Source organism: Amblyomma mixtum, chromosome 1, assembly GCF_055824585.1.
Source record: "Amblyomma mixtum isolate Tamu chromosome 1, ASM5582458v1, whole genome shotgun sequence".
NCBI lineage: Eukaryota > Metazoa > Arthropoda > Arachnida > Ixodida > Ixodidae > Amblyomma > Amblyomma mixtum.
Window position 1 is genome coordinate 310,462,767 of NC_143012.1, and position 20,858 is coordinate 310,483,624.

A 20,858-nucleotide genomic window follows, 5' to 3' on the forward strand; every position below is an offset into this window, starting at 1 on the left:
AAAGTGCACCCCCCCCCCCCCTGAATTTGGCGGGTGTCCACCGAGATATGTGAGACAGTTACTGCGTAATTTTCTTTCCTCAAATACAATTTTCATTTTCTTCATTACGGGCCATCTTCGTCTTTCTTCTTTCACTCCCACTTCCTCCGTTCCTCTACGGTGCGGTTCAGGTGTCCACCGAGATGACAGAGATTTACTGCGTCATTTCCTTTCCTCAAAAACCGTTGCGTTGAAACGGCAAGGCATCGCGCCGAACGGGTGGTGGCGTTTCGTGGACTCCCTGGCAGCGCTACAACACGCTGTCACGTTCCACTCCTAAAGGCGAAGCTTGAGCTTAATTAGCAGTTAATTAGTATTCAGGCATTAATCAGTAATTAAGAATTAATTAGCGATTTGCCATCGCTTAGTAATTAGTACTCAATTACATGTGACGCCACCAGTGCCACAGAAGCACTGAAAGTGGTGCGGAAAACGCTTTCGCCTCTACGCACTTTAGACAGTCAAAGTGCCCCCTGAATTTTTTCGGTAAACTTTCTACAGCTGTCGTTCGCCCTTTACATGGGCGGCACAAACCCGTGTACACTGGATCAGCGTGCAAACCACCAGTTGTGTGACCGTGAACAGTTCACGCAGAGGCAGACGGTACGCGGCTGCATTGCACACGTGCGTGCAGCCAGCTATGCAGCCACAGTACTAGTGCGAAGGACACCGTTCATCGCGACAAGCATCGCAAAACGAATGCAGCTGAACGTCGGTACTGTGCTAGAATGCGTAGCAAAACGCAGCCGCGCCTCGCCGAATTGATAATTTTCATTTGTGCGTCCTTGCGTCGTCAATTATAGCACATGTCATCTGTCTTTCTTTTCCATTTCTCCCGCCTCGCGCCCACGCTGATATAACTGTAGCTCACTGCTCAGAGCGTTCGATAGTCTACCGAGCCGGAGTACCAGGGGTCGAACCCTGCCGCGGCGGCCACGTTTCGATGGAGGCGAAACGCAAAAACTGCCCGTACGCTGTACGATATCAGTGCAAGATCCATGTGGTCGAAATTATTGAGGAACCCACCACTGCGGCATCTCTTTCTCTCTTCTTTCGCTCCATCCTTCCCCCTTCCCTCACAGCGTAGTTGAGTTGTCCACCGACAAGTGAAACAGTTACTGCGCCATTTTCCTTGCGTCGAAAAAAGAAAACTGCCAATTGTGCTACGGCGATCGAAGCGCCACGCCTCTCGTTCGTTAGAACTTTGACAACCATGGCGAATGGTATCGGACGGCTTGACTAAGGTACTTCTCTCCCTGCACGTTGTTACTCTGTTGTTGTTTGCGTTGTCGCTGACGTGCGCTCCGTTCTCCGTCACCTGTCTGGTGACGTTGCGGAACGCGCTGGGTCTGCACCGCAGCAGGTGGTGGCCGCAGCAGCCGGCGCAGCGCTCCACGTCGGCGCAGGTCGGGTAGAAGAGCGCTTCCGGGTCCCGGGGCTGGGGCACGCGTACGGGCACGGGCCGGGGGCTGCACGCGGAACGCTTGTCCAGACGCAGGGTCCGCTCTGCACCCAGCGAGCGCGCGTGCTTCAACACCTCTGTGGCGAAATGACGGAGGAAACCCGCCTGCTTAATGAATCGTTTCAACCAAGAGAACATCCTGATGAACTGCTACAACTTTATCCCAAAAGGAAAAGTAACTGGTCATTCGCGTTACACTGGACCAAAGGTCTACGCTACGAGAAAAATCCTAGTTAATACAACGCGTAACGGAACGCACGGACAAGATAAGAACGCTGCGCTGTTGACTAGTCCAAGAGTCCAGTTCTGCACTTTTATTATGGAGCACGAGCTCTCCAGAACATATATACTTCTCCTTAAACCTTATCCAAAAATTCAGTTCAAATCTTTGAATGAACACTACGCCTCTCCGTCTAGTAACACTGCATCATGGCAATAAATAGATATAGATTAAGCTATAGAAACAGCGCGTTAGCGAACATTATTTGGAAACGTGTTAGGAGGCGTTTGAGGCGGGCAAAGAACAGCAAATAATCACAGAGATATAATCAGGACTCTAATGACGGCGGCAATGAAGTGGAGGAAATGGACATCCCGCCGGTAACGAAAGAGGAAGAAGGCCTTGCATGCAGTGCAGAGGGTGAAGCGGCTGGTGATGGTCAGGTGACGGCACATATGTTGAAGGACGGTGGGCGACTGTGCTAGACAAGCTTCCCACCCTGTATACGCAATGCCTCACGATCTCGGGCGTAACCGAATATTGTAAGACGATTCTGGACGAATCGCAAAGTACGATCAAGTGTCTAGACAGGCAAAGCAGAAGCGTGGGGCTAAAAATTGATATGAAAAAATCTAAAGCAAATAGTCTCGGAAGGGCACGAAAGTTTACGACTGGCAGCGAAGCATTGGAAGCTTTCAGGAGATTCATCTAGTTTTGGGCAGGTAGGGACCGCTGAACTGCGCCACGAGAGTAAAGCAATTAGGCGAATAAAAACTGGATGGAGCGCATTTGGCAGGCGCTGTCAGGTCATGAATAACTCCTTACCAGTATCCCTCAAGCAGAAAGTATACAATGGTTGTATCTTGCACCTATGGGGTGGAAACTTGGAGGCTAACAAAAAGGTTTGGCTGTGTTAACGCAGATACTTGGGCGAGTTGGTACGCATTTACGGAAGAATTTACAGCGCAACACACGGGACAAGGAAGGAAGAAGCATTGTTTCGTATGTTCTTTTCTTGACCCGGGTGTTGCTCTGTGAGTTCCTTCGCGAAATCATTCATCTTAAAATGAGGACAGCGCAGCGAGCTATGGAAAGTAAAATTATAGATCTGACTTTAATAGACTGGAAGAGAGCAGAATGGGCGAGGGAACAAACTCGAATGATTGATATCTTAGTTTAAATCAAAAAGAAGAAATAGGCTTGAACAGGGCATGTAGTGCGAAGGAAAGATAACCATGAAGTGGTCCCAAAGAGTAACGGAGTGGATACCAAGGGAAGGCAAGCGTAGCAAGGGGCGCCAGAAAATCAGATAAAAGCATGACGTTAGGAAGTTTGCGTTGGGTTAGGTGGCCGCAGCTGGCACAGAACAGGATTATTTTGAAGGGATATGGGAAAGCCTGCTGTGGACGTAGCTGATGACGATGATGAGAACATGGGGCTCCGATGAAATTAGACCGAGCCGGACATTCAAAATCAACGTCACCGACTTGTCATTGTATGATGAACTTCCCACATTCCAGACTTATCGCAAACACTTCATTCCGCATATCGAACATGCTGACTTACTCCTTTGTTCAACAGGTGCGTCACCCTGCATCATCTCTTCGTCGACAGTGTCCGCTCGGTTGCTTGGAAGGGCAGCCGGTAGTTTTCTGCCTGGTCGCAGCCATGAAAGACGAAACAAGACGACGAAATTGGACTTCACCAGCCTGACAAGCGAACGCAGAATTTTAGCGGTACTAACGAAGACGTATTTCGGACTACCAGATGTGTGCTGCGCATGCCCAGTAACAGTTGCGCGCCCCACCTAGTCGCGCACAGCTGCCACCGCGGATGCGCAGCACGCATCCTGTACAGGTCATCTTGACTATAAATTTCCGCTAGCCAAAGTTATCTGATAGGGATCGCAATCTGCGTCCCGTGCCAGTATTAGCATAGTAGATAGCGTAATATGAACGGAATGCTCACGTGCATAGGCCGCTTCGCTGGTCGCCTTCAGTTGTTTCATCGCGTCCCCATCGTACGAGCGTATCTGCCACAGGAGGTAGCCTGCAAGCGAATGTATCCAGCAATGCCATAGACACGCCGTGTACGGACCTTATAGCCGGCTGTCCGGACATCTGCGTTGCAATTGAAACCTCCTTCACGTCTCTAAAAATTTTTTATGCTTCCCTACATAGTGCTATGACGACAGGTGTTTCAGTGGATAAAACAAAAATGATAAGTACGTCAATGACCTAGCTGGTGCACAACTGATTACGTGCAGCCCAGTGGTATGAGGACAATACAGAATGAAGTAATTGTACAAGTCATGACATACACAGCTACCTCGCTTATGATTGCCACGTGTCATCCTGCGTGCTGTCTTATCCGCGCTTATATTCATGCAGAAATTTGTAAAAACAATCCTTGTTTGTTTGTTTGTTTGATTGATTGTTTGTTTCTTTTCATATAAGGATATGTTTGTATTCGCCGTGAAGGAGTGTGGTCATACTTGTGCTTTTACTGGCGCACGGGTGATTCAGCGCACGCATGTACACACACGGTACGCGGGGCAGTGTTGCGGCATAATGTATACTTGCCGTAGGTGCCGATGCGTCGCCACGACGCGCTCGAGCCGCCCGAACAGATGCGTAGCACATCGTGCAGGTCCTGAGCCTCATTCAGCTGACGAACCACTTGCACAGGGATCTGCGCGCGATTACACGGCGTACGTTCTTAAGAGTTTTTTTTTACGCCTACCTCGACGCTGTCTACTTGTGCAGAACAGAACCTCGCGAAGTAGAATTCGAAGGGAACCGACATATACTGAACATTTTTATATGCGAGGCAGCTACGAACACCTGGCCGTAGAACCGGACAGAGTTGAGGTATGAAGTTCCCCCACGTTCTCCCCACAGCAAAAAAAAAAAAAAAAAGAAGCCAGCTCGTCTCGTACGCATTTTGCGGACATGGGTGCAAATTTACATGACACGTTCGAGTACAGCAGAGCGAAATCTTCATAGCTTCTTTTCTTTCAAACTTTGTTTGCTCACCTGTATACGCATTTCGATTTAGGTACTGTATACGTGCGATGATTGGCAATCATGTGGGAAACAACGACTAACTCGCGTAACGCCTTCTAGTGGCTATAATACAGAGGAAACAATGTATAGTTTGTACTATCGGGGACAAAAGTTTGCGGGACGCGAGTTCTTCGAACAAAGTTTCTTGTAGCTCCTCCTCGCTACCCAGTCGCCTGATATTTTTACCGGAGGAAGGAGCATTTAGGCCTTTAATACATTTCTACAATATCAGGCAACTGGGTAGCGAGGTGGAGCTACAATGAACGTTTTTCCTAGAACTCATGTCCCGCAAACTTTTGTCCCCGATAGCACATTGATGAGTTATATCTGTGCCAAACCATCGAAATCTCCACGGCTTGTGTCGTTTGTGTCGAAATTCTCTTGTTTTTACGGGGACAAAACAAACCGTATAGCCGAATGGGGTTCTCTGCTTTCAGCGCGCCTTTTCCGTTGCTCAGCACCCCGGCATCGTTGCAAGTTGGGCGGTAAATTACGGCCTCACGGACAGTTCCCGCGTGGAGACGTCAGTTTCGGCAGTGGGCACACAAGCTAGCGAGGGATGCGCAAAGAACAAGCAGCCGGGGCAAGGAGTGCGGAAACACGACTCTTGGGAAGACGGTGGGCTCGCACGCGGCTTCCTGGCGTCGCGCCGAGTGTCTAGACGTCAGGGCCGCATTGGCGACAACGCGACCCGGTCGGGTCCAGCTGCCAGCTCTGTTGAACAAGGCCTTCACGCGTGCCTGACCATCAATTAAGTCAGAAAAGCACACTGGTGACATCTTTAAGCAAACCCATTTAGATTTGCTGCTCTTCTCATCGTCCTTTCATGGCCGATAACACCCTTGAAGTAAAAGGATAGGAAGAGGCGAGAAAAATTTGTGCGTGACCACGAAAACGATAGGAACAATGGTGTGGAAGGCCGTCTAGCTGCCTACTGCAAAACATGCAACAAGTGTCATCCTGATTTTGAGCACTGTGACCTCATAGGTTCGCATGCAGATCAGCTCACCATAGAGGAGTGATTGGAGCCTACAACATATTATCAAATAAGGACACGTGTGTCAGTGAGCTATCAGTGCTTTTATCCAAGAAAGAAATGACGTTTCTTTCTTCTAAGAGGCGAAAAATTTGTGACCATAAGTTTGTTTTGACTACTTGTTTTTTTTCCCCCTCTTTGGTGCCTTTTCTCAATATTTTCTTGTTTGTTGCGTAACCTGTCCATAAAAGTGGGTTCTTCGCGATAAACCGACAGTTGTAAGTCAGCGCTCGTGTATACGTTTCTTCTCTGCTTTGGTGCCTTTTTTCGCGCGGTTTTAAGAACGACAAATTTGAAGTCTTCGTTCTTTTTTTTCATGAACGAACTAGACTATGAAAAAGTACATGTAGAATCTAAAGGTTTCGTTGAATTCTACCCAACGTCTTTTTCCAACTAACTTCACGCCAAGCATGCATGAAGGCCTTGTCCATGACCATAAAGTACATTATGACCTTTTGTAGCCATGTGTAGCGACTGGCGGCTTGCATCAAGCGCTGCGAACAACGCTGGCACCATGGGACAAATTTAGTTCAAGTTCGTGGAAAATAAGTGATAGGTGGTCAGCATGTCACTGAGGGCACGATTTATGAACACGGTTACTAAACGAAACGTGACGCATGTGTATTGAAACTTTCCCTTGGCTTCCGTACGTACAGAGATTACACAAAATATACACGCACATATATGCTCCACAATGTGGTGCCCCGCAGGTGAAATATGCCTACAAAAAAGGAGTATGCAAACCCTCACAAGGACATTGTGTGTACGCTTACCACAAATGTGCCTTCACTGCTTAAACGTTTAACGATAGTTGAATTACTCAATGTGTGGCAGATGGGCCAGGAATGCTCGGTGCAGGACTCCCTCTTTTCGAAGTCTCGACTGTCCCGCTTGTTTTCTAACTCTCTTCCGTCTCCAACGATAGCGACGGGATCCGTTTTATGCCGAAGACAAATACTAGGCACCTCGCCGCCGCGATTCTGGCTATAAGTTCGTCGCAGCACTGTAACGATATGCCAATAGTGCTCACCGAAGCCGCTGTCATAACTACTTGGAGCTCATTGTGAATGGTTTTAAGCTTCGTGCAAACCAGAGGCTTCAGGTAAAGAAGTCGTCTGAAGAATGCAAAACTGTCTTAACACTTTCAGCATGAGCCTTTTGACGACGTCAATTAACTCATACTTATTTTTGTTGCCTTCCTTTTGTACAGTTTCTCGCGCGATGCTACCGATTACAGCGCCGATTCTGGGCCATACCCTCGCATTTAAATAACATAAGCTGGCTAGGAACTATCCTGTACCGGTGGCAACTCTGGCATGTCGCTCGCACCTTTTTCGAACCTGCTGTTTTGTACCAATAGGTACAACGGCGGACGTCAATGAAAAGTACTACTTTCAGAGAGCTTTCCGTCAAAAAAAAAAGGAAAAGAAGAACGGCGCCCAAGCTCATTCATGTGAACATGCGTGCAGACGAACTACGCGGAAATAACCGTTGGAACTCGGCGAGGATCGTGCTCACCCGCTTCTTGGATAGGTGCGAGTCCGCCGAGACCCAGCAGGAGTCACCCGCACCTCGCGGCTTGTGCTTGCAGTGGGCGATCTCGGCAAGTGCGGCCAGCGTGCACAGTACCGCCAGCATGGTCCCCATGTTTTTGGCGAGCCGCACCGGGCCGAAAAAACTTTTTGTTTGTCTATCCTGTTCGCTGCCCTGTGTTGCCTCACGTGCTTGACACAAGCAGACGACGTCGAACCGTCGCCCCGGGTTCCGTCGTCTGCATTGGAGGCGACGTGTAGCGTTTGTCTAGTTACGTGCAGCGCCGTCAGCCCTAGAAGCGGTTTCGGGAAGTTCCGCTCCTCCGCAACGTAATGTAGTGCGCCTTTTTCCGACCTCGTGGTTGGCCACTGCTTCACGATGTCAAAACCGTCTCCGGTTAAGTAGAGAAGGACAAAAATGCGCGCTTTATTTTTTCGCCTCTGAGTGAAGGGAACCGGGTGGATGCGACAGTACGCGGCGGAGTGATACACTGGGTGAGAGCCCGCGCGCGCTCGTGATTGGACCGGCGTCGCTGCAGCCTTCGCAGCGTTGCACGCAACTGTGCAGCCTCACCGAGTTGGGAAAGAAGAGCGACGGGCGAACCCGGCCGCGGCTCCGGTGCGGTGGCGAGTAGCAAAAACGTCCCCAAAATACATTCTTCAAAGTCTGCTCGCGGTCTCGTCGTCCCTGGTTCGCGCGGCGCCTGCTGCCGCTGCGTCGGCCGTCGGCGAAGACGGATAGCCGTAGTCAGACAACGCCAGGGCATGGGGCGTCCTGCTAATCGGGCGTCACCGCAGCATTCCTCGGAGTCCGCGTATAGTGCAACGCCTGTTGTGTCCAACTTCGTTCCTTTTTTTGGTTTAGTTCGCATTCATTCTTCGTAACGTGGCATTTATTAAGCCGCTGTATTTCGGCTGCGTGGCGCGGAGACAATCCAAGCAACCCTCCGTTCCTTTTTTTAGTACGAGGGCCATGACAGAGCTTATTTTTTGTCTCCGACGCAGTTTTTGAAGCTTGTGAATCAAAAAGTGCTTTTCGAGTCTGTCAGAGCTATTTAAGTTCAGAAGGAGTCTGCGGAAAACACTAAGTGCAGCTTTGCAGCTGAGTTGCGGTCATCTGGAGCAACAGGAAGGCTGTTTTAGAAGTACCGGATACACCATGCTCGGGCACACCTCACACTGGTCACCCCTGCCAGTTGGAATAGGATCCTTTGTTGGTTGGTCCTCGGCGAAACGCAGAGTGACCCTGAGTACGAAGGAAAATAAGGATGGTGGGAGAAAAAAGTCAGGGACCGACCGACGAGATTCGGCAGTGATAACATCGCCAGATGTATTCCTGGCACATTCCGTCAAATGATAAGGATAGCCCCCATACCGAGAAATATGCACCCAGAAGCAATACGGAGGGGAAAGGCCGTACTGATCCAAACTGAATACGGAGAAATGGATAACGTAACAGCGGAATCAAGAGACAGGGATGCTGTGAAGAAAACCTGAAGAAATACCATACCATTGGCACTCGCAAAAGCAACTACACGCAGTCAAACCATTGTTACGAACTCGCAAGGCGCCTACAGAAGCTACATTGAAAGGGTTTGAATATCGAAAGTTGCAGCCCACATCTTGAAACAGAACCGGAGCGCATCGAGCATGTAGCCATATGACGCCGCTGCTCGAGGACTTCAGGTGCAGTAAGCGGAAGGCTAACGACGTACCGGGAAATACAACGCTGTAAACTAAGCAGAAGATGCCCGCAAACGCGGAAAACGCTACGCAAGGAAGAGGAGTTTACCACAAGAAGTCTACACACTATACCTTCCCACACTTTGCTTTTTTTTTTAATTCCAGGACTTGCCAGGTGGCATAAGATGGGGCTGTTAATACGCTATAGAAGGTCGTGGAGGCTAGTTTCATCCAGAAACCTGAGCAGGCTCCGGCTCTCACTTAATCCTCTTGCGCGCGACACACCCCTCTGTATACCAGAATAAATGCCCATTCTGTGATGAGCAACGGAACCTTACCTCGCGGTATGGGCGTGGCAGGAACTAAGCCTACCAATGCAATAAAAAGGCAGTGGGATAGAAAGTGTTGTCCAGCTCAGGCCCTGATCGAGAGCCAGACAAAACTGGCCCGAAAGGCAACGGAGGCTTCAGAATCTAAGTTGTATTCATGCGTTCATTCCGCAGAAGCACGGGGGTGGCGCCCAGATGTAATGAAAAGTGTCTCAGGTTTTCGGGGGCGCTATGCGTCACACAGTAAAACACAAAAAAAAGGTCTTTATTATGTCGTCCGAGGGGCATGCGCAGACTGCTGCTGTTGAACTTCAACAGACTGCTGTTGAACTGGTCATGCGTTGTATGAAACGCACACAACGTTATGCGTAGGTTCAGGACTTATCGCCCACTAAGTGACGGTACACAAGGTCCGCTGCCAGGACGTCTTCTATTGCCATGCCTGCGGCAAAACACAAAAAAGGATGCAAGAGTTTATTTCTCGAGCAATACGCTTATCTGCAGCACACGGTTCAAACAAAGATTGAACCGAGTAAAGGCTATAAATGTTGAATTCATAACCAACCTACCCAGCGACTTGAAGACGGTAGTGTCGGCGCGTCGGTTCTTCTTGGTGCCCAGTACGACTTCTCCGATCTCAGCGAAAATATCAGCCTGAACGGAAAGCAGCAAAGGTAAAAAATAAATAAATATACGTAATGGTACATGACGCCGTGTCTGGAAAGTAATAAACAAACAAGCAAAATGTCAAAATCGCGATACGCACCGCGTGCTGTTGTGTAAAAGCGAAAGTAACGGCGTTAGCAAATTCAGCGCACATCTTGAACCTGTAGCACGTCTAATTTTTTGTCCCCCTTTCAAGCTGACACTATCGTCTAATTAAAGTTAAGATCAGCATGTCTGGCTGCTGTAGAGCTTTGCAAGCACCAGCGATCCACTGGTCCAAAAAAAAAAAAATTGAAGGGACACACAAGCTCCGCCTTAAGGGCATGATTCGATCATTCGCGTTAATGGGTTAATGCTCATATATGCGGAATGGGTCATTCTCTACTTTACAGTCATAGATAGATGTGTCAGAGTCCTCACACCACTCCTGGCGCAGTGGTGCAACGGTTAAGCGCTGCGTCACTGCCCTACGATGGCAGGTGCTGCCACTGGTGGGGCTTGTGCGATCCAGGTGGCCCTTCCCGAGCAACCTCACAGTGGGCAGTTTTCTCACAATCCGCGGCGGCAGATGGCCAACCTGCCACCCAAGTTGCTTCTCTGGAGATGTTTTGTGGATTGTTCGCTCACAGCCAAAGACGCCGACAACGGACTCCAACAACAAAAGCCGACGATGACGTCATCTTTCTGCAACACGGACCCCTAAACCCTATCGCGTTAAAGAACAATAAAAAAGAAAGCATTCTTGGTGAATAGTGTTTCTGCATCTTTTCAAATAGTCTAGCAACTGTAAACGCCACAAAAGCTACAGCCTGATTTATTATGTTTTACCTTCAGGCTTGAGGGTATTGACAAATATGAAGTAAAGAAATGAGTGGTTTGGAAAATTGGTTCAGGAGGAGGTCCCAAAGCGAAGCTGTCAGGGGGACCTCCGATTAGAAAACATTTAATACAGGCACAAAAAATGACAGAGTTACAACTGTATAATTATGTTACAATCCATGAACAACGAACAAAAAAAAACAACAAATAAAAAAGACATGAACCATATGGCACCTCGGAGGAACAGTGATGAAACGGGCAGCAGGCAACCTATAGTGCTGTCTTGAAGTCATAACTTAAAGCCGCATCTCGGCACGTGCAAAACGCGTTCGCACAAGCGTAACAGAAACCTCGCCACTCCCACTCTCCCACGTTGATTAAAACGCGACCGCCGTGGGATCGCAATGGAAACGGGAAGGTGAGTTCATTTCAAAGCGCGAGCCCCGATTTCGCACAATACTGGTGCGAATATTCGCACTAGCTGCGGCGATACCACCATAGAGTTAATGTACTGACAGCACGGTCCTGACAATGCCCTGCTCGAACGCGTATTGGACGGCGAAACAGCACGACGGCAAAGGACGTCCACGCAGCGGACACTGTGCGCTCCGCATTCGCGTCGATTTATGGCAGGATATTACGCGACAGCGTACACAGCTCGTTCGGTCGAAAAGCCGTCGGCGTAGTAGTAGTCGGCATCGCGTGTCGGAAATAATCGGGAGCTGCGTATGCTAATCTTTACGGTAATTTGTGGTTCTAGTGACTGATGATTGAGTTGTGTGTAATAAGCGGTTACGAGTTAATGAAATCATTGCAATTAATTTATTAATTAAACAAAATAAATAAATTGTACAAATAGCGTTCAAAGGTGCCAAAATGTCAGAATGAAAAAAAGCCAATGCTTGATGATGGTAATTAAGAAAATTTAGAGAGTGAAATTGATAAATTAAAAGAAACAATTGAAAAAAAAATAAAAATGTTTTAGGCGTCGCGCCGAACTGGCGATGGCGTTCCTTGGACTCCCTGGCAGCGTTGCAACATGCTGTCGCGTTCCACCCTTAAAGGCGAAGCTTAAGCGTCCTCTAGTTTTATTACACATCGAACCGACCATCCACCGCGCATAAGTCCCTAGCTGCCTGCGACTTCCTGCCCCTTGCCGCTTACTCCGGATATGATGACGTCACCGGACTCTGTGCGGGCCCCCTCGGTGGTGTCCACGTAGACGACGCACTGGTGCATCAGCTCCTCGCACAGCTCGTGCCAGTCGGGCCTGGGTGCTCCCACCGCTGCTCGGGACCGAGCGCGAGGAAATAAAGAGTGGGCGAGCAGACATTGCTGGCAACATGCACGAAGAGAGCGTACAGTTCGGGGTTATCGCGCATCGTAATATGCGCCTATAAGCCCAGCAAAGCTGCTGCATTCAAGTACTGTCGAAAATTAACACTAGTAAAAAATGCTGCATGCAGTTTTCATCCCCCTCTATTCTGTGTTCATGTTTCTTGTGCCATATACCGAACGTTGCACCGAAGAATCGCATTGTCTTCTAAAACTCAGCTCAGATCGATATATATATATATATATATATATATATATATATAAACAATAATCGATTCTTTGCAAACAAGTGAACGACTGACTTTCAGAAAGCAAAGTGGGACAACTGCCGACCAGCCATGGATTCCTAAATGGAAATAAGTGAAGGTTTTATTGCGAAAGCAATACTAGTTGCACTTTCAGCCCGTCGCGTAGCGAGGCCGGTAGCTACCAAGCGCGGCCTAACTCCTGCTCCTGACACGCGCGGCGCGCTTAGCGCTCTGACGTCACAGCTGCAAGAGCGGGGCTCCAACTTGCGCCGTCACGTAGCGAGGCCGCAGCTACCAAGCGGTGCCAAGCGCGGCCTAACTCCCGCTCCTGCCGCGCGCGGCGCGCTTAGCGGTCTGACGTCATGCCATCTGCCGCAAAACCTAGCAAAACCGGGCGCGCAGCGCGCCGGCGGTCAGACGTTGCAATGCCGCCTACCGCGAAAGCCGCTCGGCAGAATGCAAAGAGGAAGCAACAGCGAGCTACGGAGACCGAAGAAGAGCGTAAACAAAACTTTCTAAGCGGCGTGCCCAGTATGCAGCTCGGCGACAACGTACAGCCTCTGCGGAAGAAGCTATGGAAGAACGTCCTACTCTTATGAATATGCTCAACGCCATAGATGACGATACAGAAGTGAGCAGTGTATCTCGAGCTCAGCGGCAACGTGCAGCCTCAACGGCAGAATCTACTGAAGAAGCTATGGAAGAGCGTCCTGACTTTATGAGTATGCTAAACGCCATGGATAGCGATACTGCAATGAGTAGCGTATCTCTCTCCAGTGCAGAACACCGGAACGCGACTAAACGGCAGAGACGTGCCCAAGAAACTACGGAACAGCACCACCACCAGCTACACTACCAGCTGAACCATAGCGTAGCTGCGGATATTGCTTTCACAATTACCGGCCTTAACCAAGCTAAGCCACAGCCATTTTTTTTGCGCTACCATCACCGAGGAGGGGCACTGATGGGTTGCACAAGATGGCGGTATTCAGCTCGTGCCTCTAGAGGTGAAGGCCCGGTTATATGGCTATCGGTGGTATACATCTCTCATCGCATGGAGGAAGGAATTTTTCCTTCCTCCATGTACTGCTCATTCCATCTACGAATATTTCCGGTAGCCCGGAGTCGCTCCTTAACCCGCAGGCTTTTCTATCGCTGCAGCATTTGCCTCACAAGCGTGCACCCAGAAGGCAGTGTGTCTGCAGGCATACACAAGGTAAACAACTTGAACCGAAACTTCGGTGTCGCCTTGCAAAGACGCACTCTTTCGACACGGTGGCATGCCCATACGTACTTACGTACCGTTGACGTGTGCACCCTTCCTGAGCCAACCGGCCTGCAGCACCGGCACAGGAGAAGACGTGGCGGTGACCACGACGTCAGCATCGCGCACGGCTTCCTCGGCAGACGGCTCGTAGTCCACCGCGAGCCCGCTCGCGGCCAGCTCGTGCACCAGGGACATGGCCGAAGACTCGCGGTGGTTCCAGATCCGCACCTGTTAGTCATGCAGCGAATGATAAAGGCGAGGACACGCGGGCTCGCATCACACGAGCCCGTGGCCTGGAAGGCCGTGATGCCATGCGGTGACCAGGCTCTCAAAGACCGTTTAGCTCGGCTACATGTAATAATCACAAAGTACCTAAAAAGATGAGTAAAAAAGGGACTGTTTACAAGAACAGTCTGGGTCTATCACTACCAGTTCCAGCTGTTGATCAATGTCACACGGTGGTGACGGAGGTGTAAATGTACAGGCGGGGTGAGCTTTACAGTGACGTGCCGGCTGTGTTTTCCTTTGTTTTGCTAGCACTGAAGAAAAGGCAGGAGAAACATGCAGGTCATACGCTGGCGCCACGAAAAGCATCAGCACAGACTGATTGAGGCAGCGCCGATCATGCAGCGTCAGTGGTTTATGCGCTGATGAGCAAAACACGACAGAAATCGCGACTTTTTAGAAACGCCGTGTTTCTTTCACCCGAGCTGCTACCCGAGCACTGCATAGCATCGACGCCATCTTGGCCTGATAATTTGCAGCTCGTGCGCTGCTGACGGAGCAGAGTACGTGTGACCATCCGCTTGTTTTATTCCTGCCGAGCCTGAAATTCGTATGTAGGGGTTCGCCCCGTGCTATGCCATTAGGGCCTGCAACAAATAACCGGGAGCAGGCGACCATGTTTCGGCGGAGCGTACGATCAGCGTCGATGAGTCCTGTGCTCACAGTTCACGTGCGTAGTTTTTGTCGCCGGAAAAACGAAAGCTAAATGTGCTGAAACTCAAAGTCGGTGAGAGCGATCGAGTATCTGTGGCTTTGTGAAGCACAATTTCTCGCCTTCGCTGCCTACTTGGCCATGGCTCGTGTTAATTTAGACAGTAGAGCTTACGACGTCATACCGTTTGCAAACTGAAAATTTGGGAGACAACAGCGAGCGAAGTGACCGAAACGAATCCACGTGTGATCGTTGCAATGTTTGTTTGCGGCGATACGCGATGAAATTCGGTCCCTCCTGCAACTCACGTATAGTGCTGTTCGAGCGATACAAGCCAATTCACTCGAAGCGATATGCATTCTCGCTTACTCCGCTCCCGCCAGTACTAACTGGTCCACAACTAAACGCACGGCCTTATAGGGTGATACGTTAATGTAACGCTATTACCGCTTACTGGGAGGTATGTCGGATTACCGCGTCTGTGTTGAGAATTGCAATATCACTTGAGCAAGGTCACTAAAGTCGTAACGTTTCTTGTATGCCTGGCCAGCGCCTCCTGTATATACTTTATCGTCTAATTTGCATATGGAACAGTTTATCGTTCCAAGCAGCTGTCCGTGTACGTACCTCTTCGAAGGGAAACATTGCGGTCATGACGAGTATGTGACTCTTCGCTTGCGTGCCTGAACCCAACACAGCAAGGATCTTGGGATCCTCAGTGGCCAGGTACTGAAGGACAAAGAGGTGCGAAGAACATTCGCTTTACGCGCACTGCATCCTGCACACCATGCAGTATAGCTATTGTTGAGAGAACATGTCAAAGAACAGTTGAGTGAGGTTCCACACGTGTTGCACCATGCTAATATACAAGAATACATGTCGCATGCAAACAAATCATGAACAGATCATGAAGAAATTAAGTAGTTTAAGGACAAACTTCCAGATGTCGTGGAACAATATGATAAACTTTATAATGCATTTTCTTAAATCAAAGCTCACACCTTGGTGATTTCTCAATGTGGAACGCATGGTGGAATGTTTGTAGCAGCCTGAAGTGCGCATTTATGGCTGCATGAAACGGCTCGCGGCATTTTTACCTTAGTGGCTACCGCGGACGCTGCGGCCGTGCGGTAGGCGGTGATCTCTCCTGCGTCCATTATCTGCAAACAAAGAAATGATGATAATGATGAAAGCGCGAAAACCTCCAGCACGAGAAGAAGCGAACGAGCAACCCGTTGGTTCGCCTTCCTTGAATCATGTACCATTGTATTGTACGTATAGAATAAGAAGGGAGCACGTGGAGGTTCGTGCCAAAACCTACCACAACCACGAGAAGTGCATGGTAGTGACAGAATAGATAGATGGCTTCTTGATACACACAAAAGTGAACAAGGGAGGAAAGTCCTCTTGTCGAAACTTTGGCAAGCACCCTGAGGCTTTCCCCTCCGTTGTTCGAACTTTGTGCATAATCACGAGGAGTCCATGTTGACTCCTCTGCGAGACAAGGACTTCTGCCAGTGACCTTGCATTATTCCTGTTTTGCGCCAGACGCGGACAAACAGTCGGTCGAACCCTGAAAAGCGGCCACTAGTAACAAGAGGCAGGGCGAGGTACGTAAGCACCACTTACGCATTTTAGGGCGCCTGTGCTGGCGTGGAAGAGCAGCACCAGTCCGTGGATGCTTGGCAAGGGCGCGCGGTTGTCCGGGAAGCAGGTGACCACCTTGGTGGCCAGCGCCTGGCGGGTCGCGCTGTACGCTGGCATCGACAGGAGCATCCTGCGGCACAAAGCGCCGTCTCATGGCGTGGTGCGTGACACCTTCGCGGCTCCCCACCTGCGCTGAGTAGCGTTCTTTTGTTTCTCGCGCTGTTCGTTCTAAAAAAAAAATCCATAACCATCCTCTTAGCTGCTCCTTTCGTCCCTGACTTCCTCGAACAAATAAGGTACAGTTGGAGAGGGAGAAGGAAGGCAAGGAGGTTAGACAAGCAGAAAGGTGTTCCGGTTGGATACCCTGCAATGGGGAAAAGGAAAGAGTGGATGTTAAAGGGAGAGATAAAAGGGAGGGGTGGGATGAGGAGCAGGGGCATCAGGTAAGTACATGCGAAGGTAGGTTAGGGTATGAATAAAGGGAAGCCGAGGAAACTGCCTCACTCTGGGTGCACACCTGCACCCCGCCATGGGGGAATAAATGGGGAAAGAGAAATGCGGTCCACCGTCTTTGCTTCTAGGCAGTGTGACAGGGCCGTCGTATAGCATCTATACGCAGGTGACACTCTTAACATTCTGGGAGGACGACAAGTCTACACTCGCCCTGAAAAGACGTGCAGCCCTGAAGTTGCAAAGCGAGTAATACTGCACGGCGCAGAGAGAACACCCATGATTTGTTTATTTTGACGAAGACTGTATATGCCAGCCGTATGATTGCGCTTTTTGGGTGGATGACAGTGAGTAATTACTCCCTTATTACTGTATATGCCACGTGCGGTAAGGTGTGCATGGATAGGTGTAGCCCACATGTGCTCGGGACCGTACTCGTCATAAACTTACTCACTACAGACGCCCCTGCAGGCCTTTCTCAAGCAGAAGCGCCGGTGGCAGCCTTCGGCAGTAAATTTGTTCACGTACCATGCATGCATAATCCCGCAGCCTATGATCACCGCGCGTACGCTGTTGTATGAGACGGGGATTTATTTGTCCGGTTATTCGCAGAGTTCGGCCAAGAGCAGAATGCCGTATGCAAGATAATCGACGAATGTCTATCATGAAGAATTTAGTGGCCTGTTTTGATGTTGAAAACCGCCGTAACCAATCCGTGCTGTCACTTCACGCGCGCTGAGCTTCACTGACAAATGCGGAAATGTTACCCCGAATATATGCGAGTCCATATACGAATAACTAGATACCTTATTCAACGCAGCAATGCGCATTCTTGTACTTGGAGAAAAAGCATGGTGAGAACACTGGGCATTTCGCTGCAGAGAATGGCTTGGCCCCCTCAGAAAGAGACTGATAAAACCACGACGAAACCTTGTCTGCAGTGCATTTATCAAGCGCCGCAGTGGATAGTTGACGCCGGCTAGCCCATTTTGTAACGATAGCTATCCTCCAGGAACCAATTATAGCTTTGCCAAGCTTATACACCATTTTTCCTTACCACTCCTGCGTGACTCGACAGAAAACTAAGAAAGCGTATATGTGGTCGCATGTAGTATTCTTCATGCTTTCTGTGAACTGCGTTCATGCACTGCGACGGCGCACTGCAGGGAATAGCATCGGTCAGCGTAGCATTGCAATATCATAGCCTTTTCCTTTTATTAGTATCCTTTAGTGGCTTGGTGCATTTGGTTGTTCTTTGCTTTTAAACGCGAGCGCTTCATAAGTCGTTTATACGACACCACACTACCGCGGTACATGTTTCCCGTCCGGTGTAGGGTGCATTGTTGCACGTACCCTTGACGGGAAGGACTTTGCGCCCACGTACGGCGCGTTGCAGTGTAAAGGCACCCTAGTTCCACTGTCAAAAAGCAGCTGCACAACTCTAATAATGTAGAGATGATTGCAGATCACGTACGATGATTGCAGATCACGTACGAGCGCACACAAACTAGGTCAACGAGAGACGTAGACAACACAAGCGCGCAACTCACCCTAGAGCCTGCGCTCTTTTGACACGGTTCTATAGAGGTTTGCCAGTTTCTATTGCGAATGTGCATTTTTTTTTCGGTCATTGGACAGCTGCTCAGCTCCGGTGCAGGACGGGAACCACCAAAAAACACGCACCCATTGTGATCTTGGACAGACGCGATGCTCCTCTGCGGTTGGACGACGCCGCCTGTAGGGCCGGTGGCGAAGTCGCGGAAGCCTTCCTCCAGGACTTGGACCAGCTCCGGAATGTTACTCTCCAGGCATCGCCTCACTTGGTCGGCCCCGAAGTAGGCGCAGGGAAACATGACGGCAAGTCGGCTTGGCGTTCGCTCGCCACCGTCTAGCCGTGTACAATAACTCAGCAGCAAACACACTGGCCCGTTATCGCTGGCAGAGCGCGAGCGGAATGAGGGGAGGAGGTACAGAGTCGAGGCGAAGAGGCGAAGGCGAGGATGCGACGAGAGCGATCGAGTGTGTACCGTATTACCTCGCATATTGGGTCAGCGCATATCTATAGGCGGATTCCTTTTATATGATCACGTCCGAAAGCTGCATCATGGACTCGCAGCGTTGGCTCAGCGGGCCACGGAGTTAAGTTGCTCGAGCGCAAGGTCGTGCATTTGATTCCAGGACCAGCATTTTGGCGGAGGCGAAGAAACTCCGGTATAACTACGAGTTCAGCGTATACGCTTCGACTTCTACAAAGATCCCATGTTCTGTCGTCGAAATTAGCCTCGATCCACTGTTCCGTAGTGCTCTCGACGCTGACCCTTGACCTTCCGCGGTACCGTCGGCGCCCTCGGATGCCCAGAAGAAGCCGTCGACACTGCTGCATATAGGTGGCTAGAAAACTGCAACGTTTCTGTCGAAGTTCGACAATACGATGGCGGTTCACGTATCCTCCAAACGTTCTCATTCAATGGTAACCTCATCGAGAGGAGTTATTTTACTGAGACAGGTGTAGCTGCCTCAGCTTCAGTGATCCCGTTCGTGTAGGTCGGCGTTGTGGTCGGCTGAGAGGAGAGGAACGTGCATAGGGAGGCCGTGAGAGTGGAATCTCATGCGGCAGCTGCGCCGAGGAAATTAATAGTTGGAGCTGGCTGTCCTCAAATGTAGGGGCTCGTGAATACTATATTTTTCTAAACTGACTAGAATACATGAATAGACTAGATTTTGTGCAGAATGGAATGAGATTGAGAATAGTGTAGTGAAAAACCGAATCGAATACAAATCTAGTATTCTTGAGGTTATTCGCTGCCTGGGCGAATATTCGCACGAAGCAGCGAAGCGCTAGCGGGGGTGCTATAAGTCGTGGAATCAGAGCTGTATCCATCGTAAAACGCAACATTGATCTCCCCTACGAGGGACACGCAATGCGAAGTGCACTTCGCATCGACATGATGCTCACAGAGTTACTGTACTCATGCGTATGAGATGATAGCCACAGAGTTAATATACTCACGAGTATATTAACTCTGTGACCATCATGTCATACGCACAGGAAAATCACTTTTTGCCACTGATGACGACGGAGACAGAGACACCAAATCTTAGAAGGTCTAGAGTTTGAACCATGACCTGTGATATCGGGCAGGTTTGTTACATTGGGACTGAACCCTGTCGCATTGCCCACTTTTGAAGGCCATATGTGTGAGCATCGTGAACCCCGCCACACGTATGTATCGCGTCGTTGGACCCTCCTCTCCACAGAGAGCGACCGCGGCAGTATGCTGTGCGGCGTTGGAGTGATCGCGTGCTCTTTTCCAGCTTGGTGCCAATTATTCGATAAATACCATTCGAGAACATGGAAAAGGGGCCGATTCGTTTCGAATAATTTTGAACGTGCACTATTTGCTTCTTTCAAAGACTCGAATAAAAAGCCCGTTACTGTCGGGCTCGGTGTTAGTAACTGAATAAACAACGAAATTAATACATTTGTCATTGGCTAATAAATAAATTCACACATTAATAGTGAAATACACCATCTTTACAGCATATCTGCGCATGCGCAGATAGCTCCCAACGGAATCGGATCTCGGTAGCGGAACGCGGGTCATGCTATGCTAAATCCTTCTACTCATTTTAGACCCTCTCACATAAAAAGAACTGCTGCAAGGGGCAGAAAGAAAAATAAAATACAAAAGAAGAAATGTGCGCGCATATTTGTCGGATTCGCATTGTTTCTAGCTCTCTTGGGAAGTCTGCTTACATTCAAACGAACGCGGTAATTTTGAGAGCGCGTACTACCACAGGTGCAAGCAGAAATGAAACCAAGTCGAATAAAAAGGGCGGCTTCAATGGCACAGAGATCTCCCAACTGTTGCAAACGGAAATGCTCACGGGAGCGAACGCATGTAGCTGCCTAACGGACTCTGGCGCTGCTTTTCGTCCGCGCGCTCTGGCGCACAGATATGCGAATAGGGTCGGCGAATTCTCTTCACTCACTCACTCACTCACTCACTCACTCACTCACTCACTCACTCACTCACTCACTCACTCACTCACTCACTCACTCACTCACTCACTCACTCACTCACTCACTCACTCACTCACTCACTCACTCACTCACGCACGC

The 20,858-nt window shown here is 49.6% G+C and overlaps 2 protein-coding genes across 6 annotated transcripts in view; both read right to left on the reverse strand.

Annotated features, from left to right (window-relative positions):
• LOC149372415 (vascular endothelial growth factor A-like) overlaps window positions 1-7,610 on the reverse strand; it is a 21,190-nt gene extending 13,580 nt beyond the window's left edge. For 2 of the 5 annotated variants that reach the window (XM_089566887.1, XM_089566888.1), the window contains exons 1-5: window positions 7,341-7,610; window positions 4,304-4,412; window positions 3,690-3,770; window positions 3,288-3,377; window positions 1,358-1,545 (exon numbers count right to left, since the gene is read on the reverse strand). In XM_089566887.1, coding sequence (XP_089423013.1) covers window positions 1,358-1,545; window positions 3,288-3,377; window positions 3,690-3,770; window positions 4,304-4,412; window positions 7,341-7,469 — 597 coding nt within the window. In that variant the 5' untranslated portion in view covers window positions 7,470-7,610. Of the gene's footprint in view, window positions 1-1,357; window positions 1,579-3,287; window positions 3,378-3,689; window positions 3,771-4,303; window positions 4,413-7,340 lie in introns of all 5 variants that reach the window. The other 3 variants (XM_089566885.1, XM_089566886.1, XM_089566883.1) reach the window with 2 other exon arrangements.
• Window positions 7,611-9,469: 1,859 nt separating this feature from the next.
• LOC149372416 (ketimine reductase mu-crystallin) lies at window positions 9,470-18,658 on the reverse strand. Its single transcript, XM_089586286.1, has 8 exons — window positions 18,419-18,658; window positions 16,268-16,415; window positions 15,736-15,798; window positions 15,266-15,367; window positions 13,737-13,929; window positions 12,016-12,137; window positions 9,936-10,020; window positions 9,470-9,808 (listed from the first exon to the last, which is right to left on the reverse strand). The coding sequence occupies exons 1-8, from the start codon at window positions 18,586-18,588 to the stop codon at window positions 9,741-9,743; spliced, it is 951 nt and encodes a 316-aa protein (XP_089442412.1). The 5' UTR covers window positions 18,589-18,658; the 3' UTR covers window positions 9,470-9,740.
• Window positions 18,659-20,858: the final 2,200 nt, after the last annotated feature.

Excerpts from the sequence above, each read along its gene's own strand:
- LOC149372416 (XM_089586286.1), bottom strand. The coding sequence starts at position 18,588 with ATGTTTCCCTGCGCCTACTTCGGGGCCGACCAAGTGAGGCGATGCCTG. Across the intron at positions 15,799-16,267 it reads GCACAGGCGCCCTAAAATGC|ATAATGGACGCAGGAGAGAT; the intron begins GTAAGTGGTGCT and ends CTTTGTTTGCAG. Across the intron at positions 10,021-12,015 it reads GTGACGTCATCATATCCGGA|GCTGATATTTTCGCTGAGAT; the intron begins GTAAGCGGCAAG and ends CTTTCCGTTCAG.